Source organism: Ceratotherium simum, chromosome 24 (genome assembly GCF_057802395.1).
Source record: "Ceratotherium simum simum isolate JZ-2026a chromosome 24, ASM5780239v1, whole genome shotgun sequence".
NCBI classification, from domain to species: Eukaryota; Metazoa; Chordata; class Mammalia; order Perissodactyla; family Rhinocerotidae; genus Ceratotherium; species Ceratotherium simum.
The window spans coordinates 44,934,543-44,961,968 of NC_141923.1; the positions used below are offsets into that span (position 1 = coordinate 44,934,543).

Sequence of the window (27,426 nt, forward strand, 5' to 3'; positions counted from 1 at the left end):
TAAGAAATATATGCATTTATTATTATGGCCATAATGACTGATGACTAGTTCCAGGGGCAAAATCTCGGCAGGAAACAGATTTAGCAATTTAAATGTTTTATAAGTTTTTGTAATTGAGGAAACTTTTCATAATCTGACATTTGTTAAAACCACTTATTAGAAATTATGCAGCACAGTAGCTGTGGAAATATGAGCTAGCTTCACAATTATAAAGTCAGCCTATGTAGCCCTTTCCTATTGTATACAGTGGCATAAACCCCACGGCGGCCTATCAGCTAACTGGCAGGCAGGGGGCTGCTCTATTCAAAGTGAGAGATACAAGCTGCAGGGCAAAAACCTGGCAGCTCCCATCTGACCCCACAATCCCCTACTGGTGACAGCTCCAAGCTCCATGGCAAATTAGGCCTTCTCATATTACAATTGGAGAAGACAGATTCCATTAGCAGTATCTGAAATTGAGTGGAGAGCTGCACTGTTATCAGACTTGACTCATAAGCACTGCTATTAATCAGAGCTATGATAGCATTTATATATTTCAAGCTATCTGCTGCCGCTGTGATATTCTGCTACAAAGGGTTGATGGGACTTAGGAAAGTGAACAATAGAGCTTTCTGGGAAAAGCAGAGTAAATCAAGAAAGTCTATGACTTCCGCACATTCTGAAGGGATTGTGGTTTACATAAATTTTCTCCCAATTGGAGATTGAGCTCTTCCTCATCTTACACATGGGATTTAGTTGTCACTCAATGGTAACAGCTGTGAAAAGGTGAAGCGGCCCACCGCTCAGAATATTGCCTCCGCTTTTAAAGCAATTAACCCATGAACAGGAGGATACCTGGTGATATCAAAGGGATTAGGCCAGGCAGTGCATTATTAACATTTCCTTGAACTAATTCTAACTCTGACTAGCTGTCAGAAAAGACTCTACAGTCTTAAGAGTTTTTGCCCTGCTTTTTCCCCTTCAAAATGAAGTGCTGCTATTTGAGCCTAATATGTTCCTCTACTTATAAGAAAATGCAAATGAACCAAGCTCTTAATATGCTCAACCAGTCCCAGTCAATGCAATTTTAATACAAGTATGAGAGAAATATATGATCAATTAACCAGGGATCAAGACAGATATTCTCCTGAATGGAAATTAATGCCCCAGTACTTTCCATTCTTCTTCAACTACAAAAACTTGGTGACTATTTGTTACTTATGCACAGTTAGCTCTGAAATTAGGAAGAGCTTCACATTGTTCTCTATGGCAATAATCTAAAATACTCTTTGAGCTGGAAAATCCAAACGTCCCTTAAGCAGGAGATTCAACATTCTCTAAGGTATTTTAATTTTCTATTCTTTATTGAATGGAATCTTAGCTGAAGCTATAAGAATAGCAGACACAGTGCTCAGAATCAAGTGTTCCTTTTCCAAAAGTGCGATCAAATTAATTTTTAGCAGCAGCATAATGTTTACAAATATATAACTTATAAAAAATAAAATACCCCATAAATAGAATACTGGCACAAAACAATCTGCCAGAAGATATTTAAATATTACTGTAATTGATTGTAAGTTCTTCGTAGTAAGCAAGCATAGTTTCAATATACCTTTAATTATTCTTAATATTCATATATTCTACGTAACCTGCTTGACATTAAGAGATCTGATTTCTTAGTGTACAATGTTAATGGTATTAGAGTTTTTTTATGGAGGTTTCCTGAAACAGTGCCTTTTAGAAAAAATATTTGAAAAACTGACTTTGTCTTACTTTCTTTAAAAGAAGCACAGAATTTTGATTATAAAAACTAAAACAGGGCCGGCCCCGTGGCTTAGTGGTTAAGTGTGCGCGCTCCGCTGCTGGCAGCCTGGGTTCGGATCCCGGGGGCGCACCGACACACTGCTTCTCCGGCCATGCTGAGGCCGTGTCCCACATACAGCAACTAGAAGGATGTGCAGCTATGACATACAACTATCTACTGGGGCTTTGGGGGAAAAATAAATAAATAAATAAAATCTTAAAAAAAAAAACAAACTAAAACAATTTTACTTTCAATTCATATGAGTGCTCAACAAATACTATTAGATGAATCTGTCTGTAGTTCCATTTGGCCCATAATAGTTTGAAAAGGATTTGCTGACTCTCAAGCCTGTTGAGAATATATCACCTGCCCTGTAACTACCAAAATAAACGATACGAGATATGCCTTCATCTGAGATCCTCAGTAACTTAAATCTTCCCTCAGGTAAAGAAATTTTATACAATGCTATCAACATGCCCTATTCTCTTTTAGTGACAGCAGAACATAGGAAACGCAAGCATGGTGGCGCTTCACGATAGTGATTTCAGTCCTTCCTTATTCAGTCTGTGGGACTTGGTTTGACGTTTCTTAGAAAATAAGTTTCAAATTCAAGTACTAGGCAATGCTAAATGGTGTTCATATTAGTGATTTATATCATCTACAACTTTTTTATTTTGTATTAACAGGATTTGTGAATTTCAAATACGACACTTTAAATATCATACTGTCAAACTTAAAAATCATTTACTTCAATGGCCTTAAAAGAGAAATTCCCAGTTCCTATAAATCACTAACTGTATTACATAGTCTTAAATGCATACATGTACACGTTAATAAAATGAATACTATTTCATATAAATGAAATATATTAGATTATACTCCCTTAATATAATGCATGCTTAAAAATACCCCTGAAAGGGACAATACATAAATAAATACACACAGAAACAACTACTACAATCTTACTATTTTTAATTCAATAAACTACAGTGACACATACAGCTTTCAATGTGCTGTTTTACTCATATGCTTTCTACATTAGGGCAAAGCAAATATAAAAGAGTTATTGCCAACCATTAGGAAAGACTGACAAAAAAATGCAGTGTTAATGACATCTTACGGCTTTTAAAAGCAAGAGAAAGATCCAAGAAAAGCAAAAATTACATAGTAATTGGCAACAACGAATAAATTGTTCTTTCAGTCTAAGTCATGTTTACCGAAAAAAATAGAGCTTTTTACATCAACACATTTAAACAGAAATTTGCTTTGGAAACACAATCTTTGTTTAAAAGGTATAGAAGGTCTTTATGTCCACCCCAAGAGCTAAATATAGTGAATGCTATGTGAACAATTACCTGAAAAAAAAAACTAAACCTGTTAAAAGAATTAATTTACTGCACACCACTCAGCACTAATCCTACATGTACAGTAATGTTCTCTTAAGTGATGGAGGAAAGAAAGAATAAAACTGTTTCCTGGATCAAAAGCCTTCAATATTCAACAACAAAATGGAATGACGATTTTGTCTGTAAATGAATCAAGTAAGCGAAATGTCTCCTAAACAAATTCTGATAAAGGAGTCAACCTGTAAAGGAATACATTTACTGTATGCTGGGGCTGGAAAAAACCCGTTACTGCAACGGCCGTACAAAAACTGTCCTGCTGTTGGGTTTATATTCACAGAAGAAAGGTTTTAAAGGTTAAGTTCAGGTCATACAACAAATGAAATTGTAACAAGCCAGCTGACATTGTATAATGTCTTCTTCCACTCAATCAATAGGCTACTGTTAGTCCTATTACCATAGAGATGGCTTGCTCTTTCCTGAAGGGTGTCTATTGTTTGACAAAACAGATTTGCCACTTGAACTAGGTTGCTCCCAAAGGACGTGTACCTTGTCAATTATTTGTATTCAAAATAATGAAGTATTTTCATATTAAAATGTTTGTAAGAGATAATATTGTTAGATCCCTTTTCTGAAAGAAAGCAACTTTTCCAAAGTACTATATTACTAAAACCACTCAAATATCCAGTTTAGTCATATGAAGAGTTTTTGATTTAAAACATATGTCAGCAAGAACACAAATTTATCATTAAGACTATATATTAAAAGAAAAGGGTCACAGGCTAGTGTGCTAATCTAAAACCTATTAGAATCAAACATAACAATAAAAGCTATATTAAAATGTGGAAAACTCAAAGGAAAATTATTGTCCAAAGCTATTTGGATTCTGTAGAGATAAAGATTTTTATGTACAAGTTTTACAGTGGTTTTCATGTGGAATGGCATCAACAATTAATATATTGAAAAACATGGGACAGTTTTAGAAAACTGATTGCTTTATTTGCATAAGAGCTATTTATATCCACACAGCATTTAAATATATGTATATACTATAGAAATGATCTTTTAAAATACAGATAAACCATCAAAATACCTACAAGTATTAATTTTCTTTAACTGTCTTTGTCTTTAATGTCTTGTAAAAATTAATAACTCATACATTCAATACAGAACAGGTAAGTTCTAAATTTCAACTTAGATATTTAAAAATAAGAAAGATTAGTTTGTCTCTCAAAGACAATAATGACATTCCTCATTATAAAAGATTCAGAGGAAACAATTCTAACAAAGATTATTCTAATCAATTAGAAAAAGAAGGTATTCATAACTAATCAATCCAAGCAGAGATGTTATTTTAAAAATTTCATACTTAAAGATTTGGCTATTACTGAAAACCTATAAGACTGAAATAGAAACAAATTAAATGATGTAGGTAAAAATTTAGTAAATGATCAACAATTATAACATTTGAATCTGGAAGCTTTCCACAAATAGATTTAAAAGTAAGCGTTAGAGTCATAATTATGTTAACTTTTACGTTTCCATAAATAATTAAAAGAGAATTTAGGAAGAATTTAGCCAAAGGGCAATATTGTGACTAACACAAATAAAAACATTAGTCTCCAAAAAAGACATCTGAAATTGGCTATTCAAATTATACATATTCACATACAAAAATTATTTGTTTTTATAATAAAACCTGCAACAGTTTTTGAAAGAAGTGTTTTAATTTGGTTTTCCCTTTGCAGGAAGTATAATTTGTATTTTTCACTATAATCCTCTTAGGCATAGGTTAGACTGAGTTAAGAATGGAGGAGACAGAAACAGCAGAGACAAATGAGTTTAAAAAACTAATGACCCGTTTTTTAAAAGCAGGGTAGCCTTCCAAACTAAGAAAGCCTTCCACCACGAAGTAAGTGGGGTCCAGTTTGCCAGTCCTCCCTATAGCTATAATGGAACAAAGTGAAACCCGGCTAAAACCACATCCCAAACTGATTTCCTTAGTTAACAGCTTCACTTCAAAAAGTACACATGTGCATATTTAGAACACAATATAATTTGATATTAGCTTGGATCTAATGGGCAACTGCCCACCAGCAATACTGTGAGTAATTAAATGATATTTACCATTTATCAAAAGATGAACTTCATGTTGTTGAATTAAACTGGCCCATCTGCATCTCCATAAAATGACAAACCTTATTAGTTCTGCCTAACCAGAGAATTGTGATAATGAACTGGTGACACCTTCACTCCATTGTATGAAGCAGAACCAACTATGTCACCATTTGAGGGGGTCAAATGCATATGAACTTACTGTAAATTAAGAAAGTGAATTCACATGAGTGATTATGAAAACCAAGCAACAAAAGGTTTTTTTTTTAATGTATATACTTGGGCCATCAGAAAGCTACGTCTCCAATTTGTCAAAATTAATTTTAACTAATCAACTACTTTACCTGAAAACGGTGAAAAAAAGTAATGATGCAGCTACTGCTCCAAATAAGCCACAGAGAAGATTGACTCGGTAGGCAACTGAACCAAAAGGAAATAGTGTAATTGCCAGTTGAGCCACCAGAGTGAACAAAGGATAGCCAGGAGGATGGGCAACCTACAAAAAATTAGCAACAGTGAGAAGGTTTTCATCTCGTAAAGGAAGTCACACTGGCTTTAATTGAAAAGTAGCCCTTTCCTCAGGCAAGTATAAAGATTAAGAGCCAATGACTAAATGTTTGAATAGTGGTTTTCTATTGTAATCCTCTTGTGCCAATACAAGTAAATATTTTCTTTAGTGGATTTGGCAGCGTCTCTCACATGGTGTGTCACCTAGAGAAAGGGTGACACATTTCATTGTCAGTTCTTAAGCAGTTTGTTCTCTGGGTTCACAGTACATTAGGGTCATTTAAAAGGCTATTGAAAAAAAGCAGGTTCTGAAATATCGTATTGGTTAGAAAGTTGAAAGACCACACTGCTATCGGATTACCACCATGCTGACAGTCCTAAGGTCTTGCCTAAAGGGATCATGCACCATAATAAAGTTTATTAAATAATAAACTTATTAAAACTGTTAACCCGATTTATTTTATTCTCCATAGCTTATACAAAATTTGGGGTGATAATAAGCCAGCTACTGTATATATGGTAAAGGCTTTGCTTTATAATTTACTTTAATTGGATTTAAAACTTAAAGTAAATTGTCATGTACTGTACTTATAAGTTACTAAAAACTGAGGTTAGAAAATAAATTAATCTACTTTACTCCATGCTTAATTAAACTTTCTTAATTCCTAAAACTGTTAATGAGAGCATTGATTAAACAATAAAACTAATACTTACTCCAAGCTCATGTGCAGCTGTGATCAGTTCCCCTGTGAAAAAATAATGTAAAACCAATAATTACTATTAGAAAATGACACTCCTCCAAAGTTTTCAAAATCCAAATGCTTGCATTGGGGTTTTGCATTAATTTGACTGGATAAAACTGTAAATCTGTAGAGATTTAACAGCATGAAATAGTCTAAGAATATTTTCTCCCTTATTGAATAAACTATCTTTGATAGTTTTTAATAACTGGTCAGTGGAAATATAGGTCAATTCTAGTTTTTAAAAAAATGCTTATTTTCCCTCCTGAAAGTTGTATACACTTGCAAATATATAAAAACTTTTACAGAGCATTAGTGTAATATGCTCCTTATCCCTCAAGAATTTAATCCAAACCTGTCTATAAAGATGCAACCTTATCATATGTAAAATGTGCAGACATCTGAGTTTTGGAGACTCCATAAAATGTGCCATTCAGCCCTAAACTGGCGTTTGGATACCTTCTCTACACTAATTAGGTTAGACAGCTTTAAACAATGGCCAAATGCTTATTAGCTCCAGGTTATTTTGGTAAGCTCTGACTACCATAATACATTTTTTTAAACCATTAATCATTATAGTATTTACATTGTTCTTTATAATTCCTCACCACTAGTGATTATTTCTAAAATTATGATGCAGTAACTCATGCCTATTTGTTAATATTTTAAGCATTTAGAGCATAGGGACCATTTCTGACACATTCCTGTAAACTGTAATAGAGTACAATGTAAGAAATTAATACTAATTGATGATTTATGAAAGTTACTATTATTTATTAGGAAATGTATTAATGTCCATTTTCTATCCTTCAATAGATATAAATACTCTTCTTTTAGTTTCTAATGTTCCAACCACATTTAGACCTTTACCCTCTCTGGCCAGGACTACAGTAATAGCTTTGACCAATCTACTTCAACTCCTCTTCATACTGAAATCACTTATTACTGCCACCCCCAGCCTCCCCAAAAAGGTTGGATCATATCCCTAGTCTAAAATTTCTCAATGGCTGCTCTCTGCCTACTGAATGAAGTTCAGAATCCTCACAATGACGTGCAAGCCTTCTATGGCTTCAAGTCCCTTCACAAGTCTCATATCCATGAAACCTAGGCTCAGCTCAGTCAAATCTGTTACCCACTGTTCCTCTAGACTGGTGTCTATTACACCTCTTATCACTCATTTTCTCACCCAGCATTCTCTCCTAAACCCTTCAAGGCCTAGTTCAATTGTCACCTTCTCAGTGACACCTTTCCTTACACATACCTCTCCCGGGCCTCCCCCACCAGAATTAATCTTTTCTTCCTCCTCCATAGAACCTGCTTGAAACTGCTCTATTTTGCATTTATTTAGATTGCCTTATATTCTGATTAGTTGTTTTCATTTCTCTTTTCCACTAAGTTGAAAATATTATCCTATGCATTTCAGGATCCTGTCAAGACATCACCCCCTCTCCCTCCTCTGGCCACAAAGAATCTAATCCAAGCCTTGCACATAGGGGTTTACAAAAAGACCTATCACATTGTCATCCTTGCTACTCAGACACCACATCTTAGGTGAATGACCGCTTGCATCATGGAAGCCCCATAAAGGCACCCAAAGACAGGTATTGCTCACCTAAGTCTATTACTGAAGAACATCTTTTAAGTTTTCTGAAGATACTTAAGATCACCTTAGAAACCAAAGGCACTTTTTGTATCTTACATATTTGTTAGTGTAATTTTTTGTGTGTGAGGAAGATCGGCCCTGAGTTAACATCTGTGCCCATCTTCCTCTATTTTGTATGTGGGATGCCTGCCACAGCATGGCTTGATGAGCAGTGTGTAGGTCTGCACCTGGGATCTGAACCCATGAACCCCAGGCTGCTGGAGCAGAGCATGTAAACTTAACCACTATGCCACCAGGCCAGCCCCTCTTATACACTTTAAAGAAAAAAATGTTTAAAATAACTGTTCCCTTTATAACTACTGTCAAAAATATTCTATAGTTTTACTCTAGAATGAGTTAGCTCTTGTGTCTTCAGTCCCAAACTATTTTAATCAGTTTTTTGGTCTTATATTTCTATAGGTTCAATGAAGCAAAGTTAAGCTCAAATTTTTAAGGTCACTATTCATTCTCCTGCATTTAAAATGTATTTAGTTACATTTAACATTAAGAAAAATAGCCTGTTTTCTCTTTACTTCTTTTTACCATTAAAAAGTCAATATGCTGCTATTCTTTGCTGGAGTTCTGTTGGTATTAAGAAAATTCTGGAATGTGACAAATTTCCATAACCAACTCTTTTCAAATGTTAAACTAAAATCTAAACAGAAAAGATACTACTGGACCAGCCTCGTGGTTAAGTTCGGCATGCTCCACTTTGGAGGCCCAAGTTCACTTCCCAGACGCGGACCTACACCACCTGTCTGTCAGCGGCCATGGTGTGGTGGCGGCTCACATACAAAAAGACGAAGATTGGCAACAGATGTTAGCTCAAGGCAAATCTTCCTCAGGAGATAAAAAAGAACCTGGAAAAGAAAAAGGATGGCTACTTTTCAAAGTCTATAAATGTAACCTTGATAAAAAGCTAAAGAGAAACTCTTAAAATTGACAAAGAGAAAACAGAAAGTGAAGAGTTAAAAAAAAAAAAAAAGCCAGCTTGGTCCTTGCTTTCACTCAACTCTTTACACTATGGTTTCCTAAAATTTAAGTCCTACTGTTACCTGCATCAAAATTACCTGGATGCTTTTTAAAATTAAAGATTCCTTGACGAGATCCCACACCTACCTACACTAAGACCTCTGACATTGGAGCCCAAGCTTCCCAGGCAATTCTGAAGTACATTTAGGTTTGAGAACCAGTTTTTTTGTCTGGGACACAAATGGGTGGCAAGCTCAGAGTTGTTAGCAGATGCTTAAGCTATATAAAAACCATCTCCCTCTCTATTATATTTTATAGTAATTATACAATTACATTGTCATATATCAAGTCTTTTAAAGACAGTATTCTTAAAATATATAAACACATATATAAGCTAATTTATTTTTCCCAAGAATAACAAATAGAAGTAAAGGCTAGATTCCCACCTTCTCCTCCAAGGGACCATGAGCACTCCTGCCCATAAATCAACTATGTGTACCAAGTGGTGCAAAAAATAATTTTGGCAAGGCCATACAATGTGATGATTTATGGAGTATAATTTTAGACTTCTCAGGAATACATGCTTTATACTGGTTTTCAGATGTGTTCTGTTTATTGATAAAAAATATATTTCATAAACACAAGAACAGTACATTCAACATATAAACAAAATTATCAAAGATATGATTATACAAATTTTACTGGCAATACTTGGAAAAGTTTATTTATCATTCTCAAAAATGAACATAAAAATACTAGAAGCAACCAATATTCAGCATCAAACTAAACAAATCAGAACACCTAAAAAGTTTGGCAACTCAAAGTGAAGAGATAACTTTATTCTTTATGGAAAAATAAAAGACAGTATTAATAAAGACAAGACAAGGGCCGGCTCCGTGGCTTAGCGGTTGAGTGCGCGCGCTCTGATGCTGGCGGCCCGGGTTCGGATCCCGGGCGTGCCCCGAGGCACCACTTCTCCGTCCAACGCGAGACCGAGTCCCACGTACAGCAACTAGAAGGATGTGAACCTATGACATACAACTATCTACTGGGGCTTTGGGGGGAAAAAATGAATAAATAAAATCTTTAAAAAAAAAAAAAAAAAAAAAAAAAAGACAAGACAATAATCATAGATTTTAAATAGACTTTAACTATCACTATATATGTGATGACAGATTTAACAAAGAATTTACAGCAAAGGTGAAGAGAGCATGTTCTAAAGTCAATCTACTTGGGTTCTTTTCCTGACTGCTCCTACTTTCCAACTGTGTGATTCTGGACACGGCTGAGCCTTACTTTTATTATTTATAAAAGGAAGATATTGATAATACCTACATCATAGGGTAGGAGCTGGGAGGATTAAAAGGACAATCCACATAAAGTACTTGGAACAGTACTTGGCACACAGTAAGTGCTCAATAAGTGTTAGTTACTATTATTCATCCCATCCCCATACCTCAGGCTCAAACACCCATGGTAAGTAACTGTCAGTGCTTTCTTTTTGGGGGGGAAGGTACAGTACTACTCAGCCTCTGAGAAATGCTCTCCAATGTCAAAACTCTCACAACTGTAAAGTTATTTCTATTATTTAACATAAACCTTGGAAATACGGTAACTCCATCCCCCACTATACTAATGCAACGTTGCTCCCATTTGTTCAGTAGGACCTGAAAGAAAGAATAATAGTAATGACTTGTAAAGGAACATCAGGGACCCTCAAAGTGTTGGCAGCCTTGAAGATGCCCCCAGTGATCCCCAACTCCTGGTATTCTCACTGTGTGATCCTCTCCCCCTTGAGCGACGGCTGGATTTATTGACTAACTGTCAAGAATAAAACAGGGCAGCGGTATATCACTTCCAAGATTAGCTTACGAAATGACAGAGGCTCCAGACAGAGGTGCCATCTCTTCCTCTCGACAGAAGCCAGCTTAGCGAGGGACCCACTTGGCAGAGAACTGGATTGAGCTTAGAAGCGAATCCTCCTCCAGGGAGCTGAGAGGACTGCAGCCCCAGCCCACGCCCTGACAGCAAACTTGACCCTGGTAAGCGCACCCAGCTAAACCGCACTCAGACTCCTGAGCCACCGAACACGTGAGACGGTAAACGTTTGCTGTTTTAAGTCCCTCAGTTTCGGGGTATCTTGTCCTGCAGCAAAAGATAACTAGTGCACTCAGTGTTTTCAATCTATAGATTCACCACCCGAAGTTACTATTCTGACAATATTACTGGCCATTATTAGGCATTATTGGAGGGTCACTTAATTTGGCAGCCAATCAAAACCAAGAACAAAACCTGGATCTTGTTTCTCACCCTAAATGTATAACAATTATTCCTGTGACTTAAGTGGCCCACGAGCCATGCTTTTCTTCTTCAGAGAAGCAGCCTGCTGGAAGCTGCAGCTGCCTTCCACTCTTTTAAGTGTTCTGGCCTAAATGTTCTGCAGGGCTGGTTCCTGTTCCACATTCAGGTTTCAACTGAAATACCCGCTCCTCAGAGGCCTCTCCTCGGGAGCCGTGGGGAAGCGCCGTGCCGGCCCGCCCTCGCTCCGTTTCCCTCTCCCTCTCCATCCAGCTCTCACCGCTCAACGCGCGGCCGTCCGCCGGTAGTCGCGCACGGCTGCCCGGCCCTAGGACACTCTCCGCGAGGCCTGCTCGCCGCCCCCGCGACCCTCCCGGCGACACGCAGTGAGGGCTCAGGGGGAGCCTCGGCGCACCACGCGGGCCCGGGGAGCAAACACAGGCCCGGAGAAGGAGCCGGGGAGTGGAGCGGCCGGGAGCCCGCCCGGACGCCTGAGGGCTGAGGAGCCCGGTCACAGGACGGACACACAGCCCGCGCACCGGGCGCAGGCGGGGAAGGAGGCGCGAGCCGCCCGGCCCGGCGGGAAGCGTGTGGACGGGCGGGGCGGGACGGGGGACGGCCTGCGCGTACTTTACCCGAGTCTCCCCCCGGCACCGAGGGCGGCAGCGTGACGGTGAACACGGCCGCCACCGCCCCGAACACGGCCAGGCCGCCGCCGAGGCCCCTGGAGCGCCGCGGCCGCGCCCGGGCCGCCCGTCCCCGGGCCAGGCCCCCGCCATCGCCACGGAGACCCATGGGCCAGTGGGGCCGAGCACGGACAGCCGGCCGCCAGGGCACGCGGGGCGGCGCACACTGTCCCGGCGAGAGGCGAGCGTGGCCCGCGCGGCGGCTTCCGGGTCGGGCCTGCGGGCCGGGCCGTCCCTCTCTCCGCCGGGCGGGGGGATGCTAGCCTCGCCAGAGCCGGGCCGGGACGTTCCCGCAGCGCCCAGGGCCGCCGTCTCTATGGCCGCTCCCCCCGGCGCACTGACTTGGTCGGGTCTGAAGGAGACGGAAGCAGGGTCGGAAGCCGGGAGCGAGCACGGGCTGCCTCTGCCCCCTGCGGTGTGGGGTGGAACTACACGGAAGGGCAGATCGCCGGCCGGAGCCCGAACTGCTGAAGCGAGGGAAGTGTGCGCGCAGGCTGTGCAAAGGAAGCCTAGAAAGGCATTAATCGCATGTTTATTAAGATTAATTATAAGCCCGTGTGCTAACTAGTAGATTGCTGAGTTACTTTCAGAGAGATTAAAATAAAACTAGTTGGTCTATTTTTTTTTCTTATAGCAAGAGGAAAACTCGGCAGATGAGAAATATTTTCTCTATGAAGTAACTCATATCGTGATAAAGTTGCCCCCTACTTTAATGAAGAGAGGTATGTTGGTGGAGCTCTGACCACAAAGTGGGAAATGAAACGGAGACACTATACTTTAGTAAGTGTTTTAGTGTTTAATTAACTGCAATGCAAAAAACAATGGGGACTACCGGACAACCACATAGCACGGCTATCAGTAGGATTTTTAAGCTTACATTTTACATCATTATAGCAATTATTCAGGAGTAGAGGGGAGGAGGGCAACCTCCGTGGAATGCGTCTCAAAATACACTGAAGATCAGTGGCAATCTAAAACGTGTTACAAGCAATCTGACAGGAACAAGTGTCTCAGCTGCAGAGTAACTAACATCCACCTGCATAGACTGGCGGTCATTGTGCCGGCATCCCTTAGTCTTCCTCAGGTACTCACATAACGCTTCTCAGCTGTATCATGAGTTTCTGTAGGGAACGGGCTGTGTGGTAGGCTGCTCCTAAAATGGCTCCCAATGATCCTTGACTCCTGGTATTCACTCCCTTGTGTAATCCTCTCCCCTTGTGTGTGGGCTGGACCTAGTGACTCGTTTCTATTGCTAGAATATGGCAAAAGTGATGGAGGAATCTTGCTTTTGAGATTCGGTTATAAAAGACTGACTTTCATCTTTCTTGCATTCCCTCTTGTGGGCACTACCTCACCTGCTCACTTGGATGAAACTACCAACCATGTTGTGAGCTGCTTTATGGAGAGGTCCACACGGCAAGGAACTGAGTCTGGCTTACACCCTGCGAGAGAGCTAGGGAGGGATCCTTCTATGTGTGAGCCTTGAGATGACTGTAACACCCGTCAAGACTTTGATTGCAGCCTGTGAGAGACCCTGCTGCAGTGGACCCAGCTAAGGCTCACCCAGAGTGCTGTCCGACAGAACCGTGAGATAATACACGTTGTTTGGGTTCACTAAATTTTGGGGTAATTTATTACTTAGCAATAGATTACTAAGACAGGCCGCCTTCTAGTTCTTCCTGAAAGAGCATGCTAGTGATTAATGTTGACTGAGCCAAGTACATACTTCTTAACCTTTTCATCCATTTCATCTTTTGCTCATGAGCTTTATAAAAAGATATATTTTTATCATGGCAAATTACTTTTAAAAGGGCATAATTCTTTGCCCCATGTTTGGGAGGTACAGATCAGCACTGGAAGTATGAATTTGAGAGTTGTTCATGTAAGGATGAGATGAATGAATAAGTTGGCAAAGGCAAAGTGTAGCGAGAACAAGGTTGAGGCCAAATGTTAGCTCATATCTTCATTTAGGGAATGGCAGCAGCAGAGGAGAGAACTGTGGAAGAGAGTGCAGTATCACAAGAAGCTAAGGAAGAAACAACGTCAATGAAGAATATGTGGTCAGGTTGTCACAGAGAGGTGAAGGACGATGAAGAGAGGCACATCTAGGTTTTATGGGGCTGGAGATTATGCAATTTGCAGAATCTTCTAAGCAAAGAATGCAAAACTTCAGGTACAAAATTAGGTACAGGCATCGGAAGGAGCCTGTGCTAGTGATGGGCTGTGACACTTAAGCTTCATTAGCTTCACGGTTAATCTCCTGTGAGGAGGAGAACAGCCAGTTCTGTCTGTGCCTGACTCTACCTCGCGGTGCTCATGCTGACTCCTCCCTCCACCCTGCAACCTTTCTCCTCCAGGCTTCAGAGAGAGCATGCTCCTTTGGCTTTCCTTTTACCACTGGCCTCTCCGCCCTGGCTCGGCTTCTGTGAGACCTCCAAACATTAGAGTGTGCCACAGCTGAGTTGTAGAAGTAATCTCTCTCTTTCTGCCTTCTTTCCTAAGGTGATTTTATTGAAACTTTAAATAGTGACTATAGGCTGATACATTTCAAAGCTACATACCATAATTCTCTCCTGTAAGCTACAGTTTTTTGTTTTTTAATTTTAATGCAACTGCCCTATGATTTCTCCATTTCTATGTCTAAACGGCATTTCAAACCTGGAGGACTTTGTCTGTCTTATTTCCCCTGTATACCCATGCCTAAAATAACACTTAACAAATATTTATGTAACGAATGAATAAGTGAACAATGATGAACCGTGGGTGTATTTGTCAGGGGTTGCATTTAGCTACTAGTAACAAAGACCCTGCTACAGTGGCTTAAACATGCAAGCATTTATTCTCTTATGTAAAAGAAGTAAGGAAGAAGTCAGTCCAACACTGGTTTGGCAAGTCCTTGATGTCATTAAGGACAAAACTGAGGTCCTTATATCTTTCTGCACCATCCCACTCAGCTTACATCCTCAAGATTATCTCCTGATCCAAGATGCTGCTAATGTTTCAGACATTACATCTGTATTTGAGGAAGAAAGGGAAAGGAAAGGAAGAGAAGAGCATGCCCCGTCCTTTTAAAGAGTGTTCTGGAAATGCCATTCCACAATTCTGTCACATCTCATTGGCCACACTTGAGTAACAGGCCACTGCTAGGGGCACAGGCAGCTGAGAAACATACCTTTTTAGCTAGACAGATTTCCGGGATTCTATTACAAAGGAAGAAGGGGAGAACAGTTATTGGGAGGTAACTAGCAGGCCCTGCTGTAGTTAGATTTGCTGACCTGGAGGTATTTGAACCTTGAAAATTCAAGAGGTGAATTCCTAGAGTAGTAGATATGGAAACCAAGTAATAGAGGCTAAGAAGTGAGGAAATAGAAGAAGAGAAAATAGAATACATTTACAAGAAGTTTGGCAGTGAAGGGGAAGAGAGAAGTAGTATGGAAATTCACAGGGATTGAAGTGTCAAATGAGGTTTTTGTAATCCAAGGGAATATTTGGAGAGAGAGAGTGAAGAAGTAAAGGTGTAGAGGAGGCTGCAGGGGATGGGACCAAGGAGGAAAGAAGATATGTGATGAAGATGGAAAATATTAGAGAAGTGGGAAATTGAGGCAACACATGCCCAATTGATCTTTGGGTAGACTAGTAAAATATACAAGGAGTATTTACCTATTATGTGTGCTCTGCTTCATTCCACAATGGGTTAGAGACAGCTACTATAATACATAAAGTAAAATAGAAAAATACGTGTATCATTTAGGATCCAAGCAGAGAAACAGAACTAGTATGAGATATATATTAGGAGATTTATTGGAAAGAATTGTATCATTGATTGTGGAGGCTGGCTAGGCAAATCTGAAATCCGTAGAGCAGGCCATCAGGAAGGGCAGGCTGGCACTCTTGGGCATGGGGTGAAGCTGCTTGCCGTCCACAGACGGAATTTCTTTTTCATCAGGAAACCCTCAGCTCTGCTCCTAAGGCCTTTTGACTGATTGAATCATGCCTACTCAGATTATTTGGGGTAATCTCCCTGTCTTAAAGTCAACTCATTACGGACTTCAATCACAGCTACAAAATATCTTCACAGCAACATCTAGATTAGTTTTTGACTGAAAAACTGGGGGTATAGCCAAGCCAAATTGACACATACAAAGAACATCACAGTATATGTAATGCAAATTCAACACCAGAGAACACGTAAATTAGAAATAGAACATCAGATTGAGGAGAACTAAATACACAGATGTGTGGGCCGATGGCATCCCAAATTTGGCTCTGTGAGTCATGGAAACAAAACAAAAGAGAAACAGGATCATTTGTGTGGCCTCTTAGTTCCCCAGGGAAAGCAAAGTCTTCCTGGCACTATGGCCAGCACCTAGCCCTTATGGACACCCAAGGGAGTGGCTCCTCATTACAGCTGGGCAGAGGTGGGCATTCCAGCTCCCCACTGGGTGTCCATTGATTCCTCCCTAGCTGGGGGTGGGTAGGAGTGCCTTGTTACTGCTCCTCATGTGGCTGCTGCTGATACCACAGTGAAGAGGAGTCAGGGCAGGGAAGTGGCCTCCTTTTTTGGGGTGCTGGTGAAAGTCCTGACTCTCCTTCAGGCTCCATCTGACACCACCCCAGCAAGGAGAGAGAGTGGCACCTCATTACTGCTGGGTGGTGGAAATCTAGGCTCCCCACGTGGCCTCCACTGACACCATGGAGAAGAGGGGCTTCATTACTAGCTAGCCAGGATGAAAGTTCTGGCTCCCTCCTCAGCCTTCTTAGGCATCACCCTGGTGGGTGTGTTGGGCCATATGGAGAGGGTGGAAGTCTAGACTTCCCACTCAGACTTTGCTGGAATGGGTGGGGGTAGGACCACAGTTTTTCTTTGGTTTTTGGCTACAGTAGAGAGGTTATTTTCTAAATGTATCTGTCTTGCTCCTTTCCTTGTCTTTTGACCAGAGAGAAAGCAGGCTTTCTTTGGGGCTTTTTTTGTCTGTGCCTGTTGGCATCTCTGGGTTGCCAGCTTCTCTAGCACCCAACCTGGGATACATGAGGCAAAAAGAAAGCCCAGGGAACTCACCACCATGTCCTTCTTCAGGTTTCAAAACTCCTGTCTGGTCTGCCTTCACCTCTCCACCTTTCAGTCTTATGTTCATCTTATATGTACTGTCCAGGTTGTTTAGTTGTACTTAGCAGGGGAAAGTGTGTCTACTCCATCTTTCTGGAAGCAGGAGTCACTCTCCTTTGTTTTATTCTTTCTGAGCAACTTCACAGACATAAATGCACTAAAATTTGCCTTAAAAAGTTATCATTTAGAAGTCATTGTCCCCCAAAACTCCACTTAAAGTCAAATGTGTCTTAATCTTACTAATATCTGTGAAAGTTTAGATTCGAAACTTTAGATTAGAAAATCGATAGCTGGAATACTATCCAATAAACCATCTACAACAGGACAATACAAAAAGACACAAATATCCCTGTTAAGTGCCTTAGAAAAATAATTTTAAACGTTCAAATATACGTGTAACCCAAGGAATTTGAAATAAAAACAAGGAAAAGCCATTTTTCCCCTTCCAATTATCAAAGATGTTTACTATCTATAGAGTATTGGTTATAAAGGAATTTGTTATAACATTTTAGAGGGCAATTTAGCTACAAAATTATCAAAATTTCAAAAAGTCTATATCAAAATGTATCAAAAAATCTATAAGATATTCATATAATTTGACCTAGATTGTCAGTAAACATGAAAATGTGTTCAACTTTATTAGCAATCGGAGAAATGCAAATTAAAACCACAATGGGATATCACATACCTACCAGGTTAGCAAAAATGAAAGTCTCACTATATATGACGTTGGCGACTATGTGGAACAATGGAAATGTTAGCAGGAGTGTAAACTGGTAAAGCCACTTTGGAAAATAGACATTTTTCTAGTAAAGACAAAGATCTGCAGAGCCTGTAACCCAGCAATTCCACTCCAGGTTTGTACCAAGGTTTGTATCTGGAAACAGACACAAAATGTTCATAGCAGTATTGTTCATAAGAGCCCCAAACACCCATCAACAACGGACTGGAGAAATAAACCCTGATGTATTTATAGAATGAAATACTATACAGCAAAAAGAATGGACAAACTACAGCTAGCTCCCATGGAATAATATGGATGACTCTCACAAGAAATACTGAGCAAACAGAGCAAGTGATAAAATGATACGTGTAGAATGATTCTAGCTGTTTATAGTTGAAAGACAGTGAAACTAAACTAAATTGTTTAGAGATGTATCCACAGAGTTTTAAACTATAAGGAAAATTGAAAATCATCATCACAGATGTTTGGATAATGATAGTTACCTCTGGGGGTGAGTGGGGCTGTGACTGGGGAGGCGAACGTGTAGGCCAATGTTTATGGTGCTGTCAACGTTTCTGTTCTTGACTTGAGCGGGGGCTACATGGGTATTTCCTTTATAATTATTCTTTAAACCTCATAAATGTTTTTTGCACTCTTCTATCTATGTGATATATTCCACAATATAAAAAGTAGACAGGAAGGAAGAAAGATTATGGAGCAGTTATCTAACAGACAGTTTTGTAATGAATGCTAACCAGAATATTATCCTAGATAGCATGTGATAACTCATGAATTTTCCTGCATCGTTTTAGTTCCGTGTAATATAAGTGATTATATGGGGGTGTTTTATACTCAAGGAAGATACGTTTCAGCATGAAAGTAAATTTTCTTTCAAAATCCCTTCTGGTGATCTAATGTAATAGAGTACTAAACTCTCTCCTGAAGCCAATTTACTTTTTGAACATAAATTTTATGAATTATTCTCCAGATCTTTGGCAAAAATGAATACTTGGTTTCATAGTCTGGTGTCTATCAGTATTCTTCAAAGTTTTAATGAACCAATTTTTAAAAACAAAAGTCTAAGATATCACATAAAGAGGAATATTACTGAAAGTCACAAAAGTAAACAATTAGAAAAGTTAACCTAATAACTCTCAAAATTAGAAGTGGAGGTGAGGATTGTAGCAATGAACCAAATCCTCATTCTTTCTGGGGACTCAACAGATAATGTCTTAAACTGATAAATCAACAGATCATTCTAAAGCCCTATTATTTAGGGAGGTAATCATGAAAAGAACCCAAACCAGAAAAGGTTTAAAGTGATTACTTCTGAGAAGGGAGTCTAGGGGAGGCGAAATGCAGGATGGGAAATATTGCTTTCATTCTAAGTTGTTTCATACTATTATATATTTTTCCATGTGCATTGTATTACTTTGATAAAGAATAGGCAAATATTTGTAAAGGAACAAATGAGAATGAAAAAAAGCCAAAACCATAGCTTTATTGAATTAGAGATTATAATGTATATGAAAAGCCTGAAACATAGTAGGAGCTATATAAATGTTTGCACTAAATCAGTTTTCTATTTGAATTACGTTTTAAAATTCTCTTATTTAGCCATTCTGTTTCAATTTATAAATATGATTTTACCCATATTAGAGAAATTAAATGTTTATAAAGTATTTTGAAAATCTTTGTTCCAGTTAACTGTTTTTCTGTTAAAAATTATCTCAAAACTTAGTGGCATATAATAACAACCATTCATTGTATCTCACAATTTTGTGGATCAGAAATGTGGACAGGGCTCAGCTGGAAGATTCTTTTGCTTTGTGTGTTATTGACTGAGGTCACTTGGTGGTAAATGGTCTGCAAGGTCCAAGATGCCTTCATAACATGTCTGATGCCTTGTTGGGGATGGCGGGAATGCTAGACTGGGCTGACACTTTTGATCTGAGTGGTCACATGCGGCTTCTTCAGCATTGCGATCTCAGGGTCCTTGAACTTATTACCTGCTCGAGTTTCCCAAAGACTTAAAAGAGGCCAGGGCAGAAGCTGCAGGGTTTTTTGGGGTTTTTTGTTTAATGACTTGACCTCAGAAGGCCCAGAATGTTACTGGGCCACTTACAATTTACTAAGTTACTAAGGCCAGCCCAGATTCAAGACAAAGAGAATTAGACTCCATCTATGAAAGGGGATAGGAAAGAATTTATAGCCATCTTTAATATATCCTCCAAAAAGACCCTTGATACAAAAATAAACAAAATATATGGAGTGAATATTATTTTTTTCTGTTTGAGCAAAGAAAACACATCTGAGGCAGGATGGCTAGAAAATTCAAAACATTAACACAGTATGCATTTAGGAAAAGAAGTGTCTGGCCCCAATACAGAAGAGTCTTGTAACAAATATTGTGGTACTACTGTTTCAAAATCTGGTGAGCTTGTACCTGAATAATTCAACTAGAGTTTTTCATGGTTCATGCTGTTTTCCAAATCTTCTTGTTCTAATTCAGGTTCAAATAATGAATTTTTTACATTGAGTAAAGATGATGATATTAAAAAGTGTCTATCATATTGAAAATGAATATTGAATACTAGGATTGTCCGATTTATCCCAGTGGCTAGCATAGTACCTAGACATAAGTACTCAAAAAGTATTTGATAATTGACAATAGAAAGGTTGTAGAGGGGAAATGAAACTTTGCCATTGTTTTTAGAAAAGATTATATCTAACCCAACCACCCTAAGGAAGATCTGTCCTAAACAGACCTGCCATATAAATCAAATGACAAAGGAAATTTAAGATGCGTATAACTATACAGGGTAATTTAGAAAGTAATTATGGCACTTATATGATATTAAGCGTTTAATAGTTCAGAGAGAAGCTCGTGTTAAATCCTGCTTCTACTAATTATCTTTGTGATCTTGAACAAGTTTCTTAACTTCTTTGGCCCTCCAATTGCTCATCTGAAAAATGAGAATAACAATAGTGCCATCCTCATAAGTTTGTTCTAAAGCATAAGTAAAATAATAAAAAGAACAAAGCCTGGCTCATTGTGAGCCACAATCAATATTCACTATTATTATTATTATCTAACATTTAGAAGAAACACTCTAGGATATCATTTTATAATAGAGCAAGTAAAACTCATACTTTTCTACTTCAATTTCAAAGTTAATTCGCTAGAAATGAAAATATATGAGAGAAACAAACCATTCACTTGCAGCCTAGATGTGATCTGGGAAGCTCTTTGCTCCCTAGAGACTTAGTCTAATTGGGTAAAACACCCAGTTCCATGGAGTATGGAAGTCCAAACTCCTTCTCAATATTTCCAGGGTGGGCAATCTTGCTACCATGTTCCACTTTGTCTCTAACTCTTCAATCATGCTGCATCAGCCCAATTCGGCCGTTTCTCCGTTTTCCGTAGAAATCCACTCATGCCAAACAAGCTGAGTTCTAGTAGAATGGGAAGAAGTGTTCAACAAACAGCCGTCACCTCAACTTCCTACTCGCTCTCCTCCTCATCCGTCTCTCTCCCAAAATTGCCTCTGCAAACTCTCAAATCTTCCCCCCTCGTATGCACCGCATGTTAGCTTGCCCAAACTAGCATACCCAAAGTCATCAAAGGCATTTGGTTAGTAGAATAAAGGACCTTCCATATGACAGGGTTTACAAACTCTGAACCACAAGCATAGTTAATGATCTAGTACTTGACTCCCAGTCTAGTGTATTTTCTTCTCTCTCAGGTTTCCTGGGATGGTGATTTCAACATTTAAAGAAAAATTACCAAAGGATAGATATGTAACATGGTAATGAGTTTAACATAGTTGATAAAATAAATATTTTCATACATATGCATACAAGTATTAATTTCCACATATAGTTAAAGTTCACCCACTCTGGACTATGCAATGGTTTCTCTGGGTGCAGGAAGGGAGTCCCTGGATGGTGCTTTCTGAGGATCAGTAGCCTCAGACCCCAATGCCAGTCAGGCTGTGATCCCACTCTTTACTTTTCCCTGACCTGAAATTCTGTGATTAGTCACTCAGCCACGCTAATCACCAAAGTTGGAGAGGTTGTCTCCAGAAGTGTCAGTTTGCTTATAGTGATCTAATCTTGGAAGTTGGGAATAAAAAAGTAAAATACGTGTCAGACTGTATTTTAATGATTTTCTGAGACTGATACTTTTCTTCCCCTTTAGAAAATAGCCACATACTAACAGTTGGGGTTTAGAAGAAGGCAAATAGTGGCTCAAAATATTTTGAAAGTCAAAAGACAACTTAGTGTTTCACAACTCATCAGAAGAGCATCTTGGTTAAATTTGTCTTCCCAAGTAAGATAAGATGGGTCATCTTTCTTCTGCTTGGGTCTTAGGAGTAAACAGGATGAGTGAGGAAGAAACCCCTTACTTCTCAGGTAACAGAGCCCAGTGGGAAACTGGCTTTTCTCTGAAAGAGGGGAGCTCCCATAAGGATGGGAGCTTGATAGAGTAGGAAGCGGGGATACTTCTGGAGGTCTGAGCCCCACATACACCAAGGCTTCTGGGGCTGGCATTACACTCTGTTAGATGACGCCCTAGATCCATCCCTACTGCTTGTCTCTCCCCAGATGGGAAAGGAAAGGATGCTGAGAGTTGAATCCTCATCTTGGAAGGATGGTAAGAGCAAGTCCACTTGAAGCCAAAGATAAGCTGAGATGAAGAATGTCTGAATATGTGAGACTTCTATCAGGTGTCAGGAAGTTAATGCCATTCCTAGTGTTCTATTTTTCCACAATAAAAGGGTTTCCCAATAAAAGGGTTTTGTGTCACTGTGGGAATGCCCCATGTGGAGTGCATCATTTGGTTGAATCACGAGGTTGGGCTCAGGACATTTTGAATAAGCTGACTGTAAATCAGTGGAGTCAGCCCAGGGCCCGTTCATCAACAGTTATTATTAAGCTTCAAATACACTACCTAAGGGACAAATGAGACCTCTCTCCTCTGTGCATATGAAAGAAGATGGCTTTAGTGGGTTCTGGAGTCTTTACCTTGGAAGGTACTGCCTTAGCTACAAGGGCAGCACATGAAGCGCACATGTTTGCAGACAGAGGAAGGCGGCAGGAGCAGCAGTGCTGGGAGCAGACAGCAGGTAGGGACTGCGGGAGGCGGCCCTCAACTGTGACATGGGCCTCTCAGCACGATGGTAGTCTTGTAAGAGCTCAGAAACACGGTGGTACCTAACCTACCAGGAGCCATGCTCCTTTCAGGACTACAGGGCAGTGGTTAAGTCCATGGGCTTTGGAGTTAGACTGCCTGAGTTCAAATCCCACCTCCATCACTTACCAGCTGGGCAAATTGCTTAACTCTTCTTGCCTTGTTTTTCCCATCTATAAAATGGGGATATTGTGAGAATTAAATAAAATAATCCAGGTCAAGTACTTAGCAGCCAGCCTGGCACAGAGTAAGCACTCAAGAAATGATGGTTATTATTATTATTCACTTCAAAAATATCAATTGAATAATAATGCCTGCCATACTTATAATTGTTTACCAGTGCATGCAGCCTGGCACAAAGTAGATAGCCAACTGATGTTTTTGAAGTGAATAATAACCAGCATTTGTTGAGTGCTTACTCTGTGCCAGGCTGGCTCCTAAGCACTTGACCTAGAATATTTTATTTCATTCTCACAATATCCTCATTTTTTACGTGAGAAAAATAAGGTAAGAAAAGTCAAGCCACATTCTGGGCTTAATCTTCATGGTGGCCTCTGCTGATGTGCTCCTTGTCCAGTTCACATGGTCCCTTGAAGGCACGTGCCATCAATGCCAGTGCCAGGTTTGGTCCTGCAGAGACTTTCCCCCTGGATGCCAAACAGATGCCTCTCTATGTATGTATCCCCATCCTGTTCCCTCTACCTCACTCCAGCATCCTCCATCAATCATTAGTGTGAAGTGTTGCTAACAAGTGAATCTAGGTCTCCACCTCCTTGAAAACCTTTGAGAACCTGGTCTCTTATCTCTGGAAATCTCTCACCCCTCTAGTTTGGTTACTCCTGTGTCTTATACCCTCAACTCTTGTGCCCTTCCTCTCCCTCTCTGGGATGAGCCAACATTGATGAGCCCAAATGTCACAAACAAAAGCCGGGCCTGGAGTTGTCTTCTTGGTTACCTCTCCTTTCTGTTCTCCAACACAGACCCAAGAGAACGTGAGGATCTGACTCCCTTCTTGGGATGGAGAACGAAAAATACTTAGAGGAGCAAAAACAAAACTCAAACTGGCGTCCTATTCATCTGGTCACACACATAATCCCAAGAACTTTATCCTGAAAATGTTAGGAAACTGCCAAAGGATTGTATGGTCTATGTTTAGCAAGTTCACTCTGGCTGCAGAGTGAAGAAGAAAGGCAAGTAAGAACAGAGGCAGGGAAAGTGGTTGGGAGTAAGCACAGGAGTGATCGAGGTGACAGACGGCTTTGGTCCTAACCAGAACAATGGTGGTGGAGACGAAGAAAAACGGAATTAGGTGCATTATAATATTCATATTTAAATGCAGGTGCTTTTTCAGGCAATACTTAGATTTTTAAAATTTTTTCCACTATTATTTCTTTCATCCTGCCATTTCCTTCTGGGCTCATTTTTTCTTTTTTTCTGAAATACATCTTTCAGTAGTTTCTGAATCTCTGAATGTCTGACCTTGTCTTTTCCTTCACCCTGATTCTGAATGATGATTTAGCTGGGTATAGAATTTTAGATTCATCATTTTCTCCCTCGGCACTTTTATTGCCCTGTTTTTCCAGACATCTATTGATGAGAAACCTGTTATTAATCAAATTGTCATTCCTTTAGTTACTTTGCCTTTTCTCTCTGGCAGCTTTTGGGGTTTTTTCTTCGTCTTTCTTGTTTTTTAAATTTTCTGTGATGTATCTGGGCATAGATATTTGTAAATTTATTCTGCTTGGCACTCATTTTTTCTTTTCAATGTGGAGATTCAGGTCTTTTAGCTTTGAAAAATTGTTAGCCGTTATCTTTTCAAGATTCTGTCTCTATCATGTTATCTTTCCTTTTCTTCTGGAACTCCAGTTGGGCTTCTCCTTGTTTCTACATCTCTTACATATTTTCCATTTCTTACCTTTCTGAGCTACGTTTTGAGAGATTTACTTAGTTCTTTCTTCCAATTTACTTATTATCTCTTCAGTTAAAAACAGGCAGTCTACTTAATGAATATTTTTAATGGTATCTATAATCAACTGTATTTTTAACTTTCATGATTTCTAATTGCTTCTTATTCTTCACTGTCCTATTCTTATTTCCCTCCCTTCCTTCCTTCCTTCTTTTCTTTCTTTTTATTATGGAAAATTTCAAGCATACACAGAACTAGAGAGAATAGTATAATGAACCTCTAGTACTCATCACCCAGCTTCAACACTTATCAATATGTGACTAATTGTGTTTCATCAATACCCCTCTCCTACTTTTTTGCTGCACTGGATTATTTTAAAGAGAATCCTAGACATCATTTCATCCATAAATGTTTCAGCATGTGTCTCTCAGAGATATGGTCTCTTTTTCAAAAACGTAACTATATTATCATTATAATACCTAAAAATTAGCAATAATTTCTTAATATTACCAACTATTCTGTTAAAGGTAAATTTCCCTGGTTGTCTTATAAACGTTTTTAAATAGCAGGTTTGTTTGAATTAAGGTTCATATAAGATCCAGACATTGCTTTTGCTCATATGTCTCTTAAGTCTCCTTTAATCTATAGTATTTCTCCCTCCAGAACGTGGGGAATTCTACAGGACAAGAGAAGAAACTGGATTATTCATCCTGTAGGATTTCCCACATTCTGGTTTTTGTTATTGCATCCAAGTGATGGATGACTAAATGACATTAACATTTATGTACCAGTCATCTTTTACTTCAATAATGCCATGTAACAAAACACTAACCTCAGAGGCATACAACAAGAAGGGTTTATGATTGCTCACGAATCTGGGGAAATTGGCATGGTGACTCAGCTGATCTTGGCTGAACTTGCTCATGTGTCTGAGGACCTGTTGGCTGCTAGCTGGTCTAGGATGGCTTGGGCTTGGAGGACTGATGACTTAATTCTCCTCCATGGGTCTTCCATCTTCCGTCAGGCTAGTACAGTCATGTCCTTCCCAGGATGATGGCGGAAGAAGAGCAGAAAGAGTGTGTGGGGTTAAAGACACAGGGATTAGGAAGGAAGGCCTCACATGAGGGAGCTCTCCGGAGTGGGGGGAACTGGGTAAGTAGATGGAGTCACAGAGAACAATGCAGAGTCTGGCTGCAACTGGACTATAAGATAAAGGAATAGTCATAATGTAGAAAGAAAGAGCCCAGATTCTGAATCCTAAATAAAAATTGAGTCAGAATCAGAACAAACACATGGACAGAGTTTCTTTAAAATAATATTTATTGAACTCCTACTGTATGCCAGGCACTTCATCAAGTGTGTTACATAAGTTATAGAGTAGTGGCTGAGACCACAGACTCCGAGCCTACCTGCTGAGTTTGAGACCTGCCTCACCAGTGAACTGCGTTAATACATGTACAATGCTTAGAACACCACCTGCAGGGTAATAAGCCCTCAAAACATGTTAGCTGTTACACATGATCTCATTTTACATTCCAGCAACCTGTGAGCTAGACACCATTTTTATTCTCATTTTACAGATGAGGAAAGGGAGCTATAGGGAGGTCAGGTAATTCGCCCAAGTCACACAGCCAGTGAGTGGTGGAGCAGGAGTTCAGACCCACGTATTTCATCTCAGGGCCCACACATTAACCACGATGGGCAACTCTCTCATCTGTGGCCCTTGCTTTAACACTGAGTCCTTGAGTTAGTTTTTGAAGTACCTTTGTGTTGGGCTGGGTTGGCCTCAGAGCCTGAGTGTGTGGGTGTGTGGGCGGTGGGGGGGTAGGGTTCATCCTATAAGTGACTTCAGCGGTGGGCATTAGTGAGCTGTGGGGGCAGGAACTGAGGCAGTCAGAACAGTGTGGGGCTCCCAGGGAAAGAGGGACCTGTGGACACAGGAGGAGCAGAGGTGTGTGTCTAAGGCGACAGATGCAAAAGGGCAGTTGTGAAATCCCTCAGCAAGGAGTGAGAAGGTGATGGAAGAGATTGGGGTGAATTTGAGAGAAATACTTCAAGTAGAGTGAGAAGAGTAGTATGTTAAAGAAAGACCAAGAGTGGCCGGTTTTCTAAGGTGGTATTTCTTAAACTGGGCTGATCATCAGAAATGTTTGGCACAGCTTTTTAAAAATGTGAATTCCTGGCCACCCCTGAGGATTCTAATTAATAGTTCCAGGTAGATCCTGGATAGCTCAGGTGCCCTTGTTGATTAGCTTGGTCTGGGGCCCACTGATCTAAAGTGGCAACCCTTCATTTTACAGATAAGGAAGCAGACACCTGGAAGGTCAAGCGTCTCACCTGAGCCACACGGCTGGTTGATGGTAGGACTGGAACCGGGCTTTAGTCTGATGTTTTTCCGTAATATTCTGT

General features: G+C 39.8%; 1 protein-coding gene and 1 pseudogene across 5 annotated transcripts in view; both read right to left on the bottom strand.

Moving 5' to 3' along the window:
• The window catches only part of TMEM260 (transmembrane protein 260), a 66,793-nt gene extending 54,501 nt beyond the window's left edge, over nt 1-12,292 (bottom strand). For 3 of the 5 annotated variants that reach the window (XR_015556184.1, XM_087448455.1, XM_087448456.1), the window contains exons 1-3: nt 12,036-12,291; nt 6,463-6,494; nt 5,586-5,737 (exon numbers count right to left, since the gene is read on the bottom strand). Coding sequence is in view for 4 of the 5 variants with exons in the window: in XM_087448455.1 (XP_087304581.1) it covers nt 5,586-5,737; nt 6,463-6,494; nt 12,036-12,195 (344 nt within the window). In the remaining variant the exon portion in view is untranslated. Of the gene's footprint in view, nt 1-5,585; nt 5,738-6,462; nt 6,495-12,035 lie in introns of all 5 variants that reach the window. The other 2 variants (XM_087448457.1, XM_087448454.1) reach the window with 2 other exon arrangements.
• Nucleotides 12,293-12,345: 53 nt separating this feature from the next.
• Nucleotides 12,346-27,426, bottom strand: part of LOC101406711 (large ribosomal subunit protein uL14 pseudogene) — a 52,929-nt pseudogene continuing 37,848 nt past the window's right edge.